The sequence below is a fragment of the Capsicum annuum genome, unplaced genomic scaffold, assembly GCF_002878395.1.
Source record: "Capsicum annuum cultivar UCD-10X-F1 unplaced genomic scaffold, UCD10Xv1.1 ctg3751, whole genome shotgun sequence".
NCBI lineage: Eukaryota > Viridiplantae > Streptophyta > Magnoliopsida > Solanales > Solanaceae > Capsicum > Capsicum annuum.
In genome coordinates, this window is record NW_025844575.1 from 58,275 (window position 1) to 63,051 (window position 4,777).

The 4,777-nt window shown below is 33.7% G+C and overlaps 1 protein-coding gene across 1 annotated transcript; it reads right to left on the reverse strand.

Annotated features, from left to right (window-relative positions):
- Positions 1 to 2,776: 2,776 nt before the first annotated feature.
- LOC124891567 lies at positions 2,777 to 4,352 on the reverse strand. The gene is made up of 3 exons (XM_047403284.1): positions 4,183 to 4,352; positions 3,467 to 3,656; positions 2,777 to 3,196 (listed from the first exon to the last, which is right to left on the reverse strand). The coding sequence occupies exons 1-3, from the start codon at positions 4,350 to 4,352 to the stop codon at positions 2,777 to 2,779; spliced, it is 780 nt and encodes a 259-aa protein (XP_047259240.1).
- Positions 4,353 to 4,777: the final 425 nt, after the last annotated feature.

Consider the following 4,777-nt stretch of genomic DNA (forward strand, 5'->3'; position numbering starts at 1 on the left):
GCCTATAATTAGTAACTAATGGAAAGATATGTATTTGAACTCCGTTTACTCCAATGCTAAGTTAGCCAAATAGTCTGCTAATTGATTTCCTTTTCTGTATGTATGTTGTATCTGCACTTTCTTGGTTGAAAGGTGTTTCCATAGTCCATTGATTTTGTATGCTATTTTCCATGGTATCTCCATTCCTTCCTTAATAGCTTTTTCATGACTAATGAGTCTGTTTGAATGATTACCTTTCGTACTTTGATTTATTACAATGAATAGCTGCATGTAGAATAGTCATAGCCTCTACTTACATGATATTTTTATCCTCTATTATTGTTCCTTCTACATGTATTAGATCTCAATTTAAATCTCTTAAGCAGAATGCCTAAGCACTACTCCCTAGATTTCTTTTTGATACACTATATGTGTTGTATTTAACCTATCCTATCTCTGGAAACTCCCCATATCACTGTTATTACTTTAACCCTAGGCTTCAATTAATTTAACTGTTGAATGATTGTTGGCCATTCTAAAGAGAAATTCAGAGTTGGCCTTCTAACTTTCAACAACATCCTCACTTGCCTTGTTACATTAAAGATCATCTTTTGTACTGATACATCTTTTCCTTCATGATTCAAAGAATTCCTCCTCCTTCACAATTCCCATAATATTATTCCTGGTATTTCTATAAAGTATACCTTCTCTCTCTATTTCATATGTGCATCCCACCATGAATATATTGTGTTTCTCAAGAAGAGAAATAGAATTAAGTCCTGTTAGCAGAATAAGATCTCAATAGTACATGACACATAGTCTCTTATGCTAGATTCTGACAGCACCAGCACTTGGAAGGACCCTGTACTCCCCCAACGTCTTATAGTATCAAATACTTCTATCTTACCCTTCCATATTCTCCACATAAAAAAAACAATCTTGAAAGTCAAACCCTTTATCCATAATTGCTTATAGAATTCATTAGGCTCTTCCTTGTGTTTCACATAATTCCATGCTAATTTCACACTAAAGTTTTATTTTGCTTCTATACTCTAGATTGCTTTATCTTTTTGTGATGGTTCCTCAGGTAGTGGTACTTTATGCATTATAAGATCCACTATTTCCTCAGTAAATAACTCCTTTATCAATTCTGCATTCCATTGCCCATTCTACACCAAATCCTTAACCCACTGATGTCATCATCCCATTCTTTGCTATCTTGCATAAGAGAGTAAAAATCTCCTACTCCACTTCAATTGTCATACCAACTATATGCATCACATCCTCTGAGTTTCCATATTATAAGATGATCAATAAGGTCCCTTACTTGTGATATGTTTTTCCATACTTAAGATCCCCCTCCTACTTTCTACATGACTTTCTTAGGATGACATCTTCTGCAATATTTATTAAGCATATATTCACTCCATATAGTCTTCTTAGTTCTAAAATTCCATCATAGTTTATAAAAGAGGGTTGTGGACATATCTTGTAGCAGTCTGAATCCCAATCCTCTCTCTTCTCCTGGTAAACACAAACTGGACCATGATACTCAATGTCTTCCTTTTCCTCCTATTGTACTACTCCATAAGAACTTAGAAAAACTCTTCTGAGTAGTACTTAGGACATTTTTGGGAGTATTCATTATTGAGAGATAATAAATGGGGATACTTCATAATACATGTTTAGTTAAGACTGCTCTAACCCCAAAGGACAATAATTTACCTTTCCATGCTTGTAACTTATTGTTGATTATGTTCATGAGTTGTTGATAGTATACCTTTTTTTCCTCATTTAGAAGACTGGACATCCCAAATCATTGAAAGGAAAATCCTGTCTCAGAATACCAGTTGCTACTTCAGCCATAACCACTGCCCTATTTGACACACTTTCATGCAAATACAAGGAACTTTTTTCCTTATTTATATTTTGGCTAGATACCAATTCATACTTCTCCAAAGTTTATGTGATCAACTGCAATGTTCTTAGTTTATCCTTACAAAGTATAATCATATCATCTGCAAATGCAAGATGATCGATTTTTGGACTACCTCTAGGCATGCCAAAAAGTTTGAATTCTTTTTTGAGAATTAATTCCTTCAAACTTATTGATAAAACTTCAGCTACAATGATGAACAAAGTAGGTGAAAGTGGATCCCCTTCTTTAAGCACCTAGAAGATTTAAAGGAACCCTTAAGTTGTCCATTCAGCAACATAGAGTACCAATCATTGGCTTACAATCTGAAGATCATATCAATGACTTCTTCACAGAAACCTATCCTCCTCAGCACTTTAGTAAGAAATAACCACTCTACTTTCTCCTATGCCTTCATCATATCTAGTTTTATCACTATGTTTAGAGGTTTTCTCCTCTTCTAATTTCAGACACTATTTCTTGAACCACCAAAATATTCTCAGCAATACTTCTTTCTTGAACAAATATAGCTTGCTTTTCAGATACAATGTTAGGTAGAATACACTTAATCCTTTCATGAATAATTCTAGAGAAGATTTTATTCAATAAATTACTATTTGATATAGGTCTCAGTTTTAAAAATGTGTTCACTACCAACTTTTTTGGTAGCAAAACCAAATTAGTATGTGTGATAAACCTTGGAAGCTTATACCCACAGAAAAATATTATAATCACTTGGCATAGATCCTTAGAAATTATATTCCATTCATCCTGATGAAAAGCACCAGTCATACCATCTAGACTCCCAGCACTATTTTTATTCAAACCCATAACTGCCAACTTCATTTCTTCTATTGTTGGGACCTTCTTTAAATCTCCATTCTAAGTTTCTATTATAATTTTAGGTAGAACTTCTAGCATTGATAAATCCTCAGCATCCTCTTGCTTTTCAAATTGTTTTTGATAAAACATGGTTGCAGCTTCACTAATTTTATCTTGATTGTCCAACCAACTACCTTCATCATTTTGAATTCTTCGAATCTTTAGTCTTGACCTTCTTCTCTTTACTATGGTATGAAAAAACCTTGTGTTCCTTTCTCCATCCTTAAACCACTCAAAACCAGCTTTCTTCCTCCAAAAATCCTCCTCTCTTTTCAATTGCATATCCAACTCTGCTAGTGCCCTGAACAAGTTAGCTCTGTTAACCCCTGAAGGCTCCTCCTCAAACTGCTTTTGTCTTACCTTTATCACCTCTTCAAGTGTAGCAATCTCTTGGAAAATATTTCCAAAAGTCTGTTTACTCTACTGAGTCAAATCATCCTTAGTTTTCTTCAATTTTTGGTGAAATATGATAAAAGGATTCCCTTTTATATTTGCCTTCCAATTTTGCCTAATTACTTCCATGTGGGATTTTTCTTTTAGCCAAAAATTCAAAAATCTAAATGTCTTGATCAACTATTTAGTTTGTCTGCTAAACTATAATAACATTGGAGCATGGTCAAAACCACTTCTTACCAAGTTTTCTAATTCCATAACAGGAAAAAATTCTTGTAACTTTTCATTATTGAATACCTTGTCCAGTCTTTTGAATATGTAGTGTTCATCAATTTTGCTATTCCACCAAGTATATTTGCTTCTCTTGAAAGCAATCTCCTCCAAGTTACAAATATTGATACAAGGATTGAATTCCTCCATCTCATCTACTGTGACTAGCAAACCTCCAAGTTTCTCCTCTTCATTCCTTATCACATCAAAATCCCCCCTACAAACCAAGTTTCTTAAACTGTGTTAGCCATTTCCCCCAAAGATTCCCATAAATATAATCTCTTATTTTGATTATATTTTGTATACACTAATGTGACAAAAACAACTACTCCTGCAAGTTAATTCTCCAATTTTAGAGTAAGTTGTTCTTCTTCATCACCTATAATACTGTACTCCATTATTGAATCCATAAAATCTCAAATTTTTCCTGAAATATTTACAACTGCATGTTGTATTCCAAGCCTTCTTTTTTAATCATCTACATTCTGACTTTCCTAAAATGGTTCCATAAGACCTATGAAACCAAAGTGATATCTCCTATGTATTGTTATCAATCTTATGAAAGCTTTTTGTGTATTAATAGATCTGATATTCCAGATTAATGCATTCATTTTGATGCAAATTTTGACATGTGACTCCTTGTCTGTATTGTACTTGCTCCTGTATTCCTACCTTTCCTATTCCTGCCTTTTCTTTTCTATTTTCCATGTCTTGCACTTAAGGCCTTAATCTGCTTTGGAGACAAATTTCCTTCATCTTCAACATTATCAATATTGTCTACCAAGTCTTCAACATCCATGTCTTCCTTATTGTTATTTATAGCCTCCATCATATTTCCTACTTCAATTGCTAGAGGTAAGATACCCTCTAACACCATATCATGTTTCTCAATTTTATCTTGGTTTACCGCCATTAAATCCTTTGTCTAGCTCTGAGACTCTTCTTTATCTTTCCTTCTCTGCTGAACATATGACTATTTCTTGTTATTATCTTTACTTTGTTCTATTGCTTCTTCTTCCATGTTTTTTTACCTTACTGGAATTGTCCACCTAACCTTGCTCCACCCTACATTCTTTGTTGGTTTTCTTCTCTTCTGCTGTTGTTTCATCTGATTTCCCAATGCTCTTATTCACCCAATCCTTTGTGCTTTTCATTTTCTGTGTATTGTTGGCATTTTCTTGTATTTCTTTCTTCTCTTGATTTAACACATCAAAAGCATTTGATGTCTCAATTTTATCTATTTTTTCCTCTACTTCTCCTATAATATTGCCATACTTTTCTCTTCTGTACTTGCTTCTTCTTTGCAACTATTGATGTTTGTTGTGCTTAGCTACTGCA

Bases quoted from the DNA above. Each gene is read 5' to 3' on its own strand.
- LOC124891567 (XM_047403284.1), bottom strand. From the start codon at position 4,352: ATGGCGGTAAACCAAGATAAAATTGAGAAACATGATATGGTGTTAGAG. The intron at 3,657-4,182 runs GTCTCCAAAGCA...CTTGGTTTGTAG, and splicing joins GTTGAAGATGAAGGAAATTT to GGGGGATTTTGATGTGATAA. The intron at 3,197-3,466 runs GTATTCAATAAT...TTGACTCAGTAG, and splicing joins TATTCAAAAGACTGGACAAG to AGTAAACAGACTTTTGGAAA.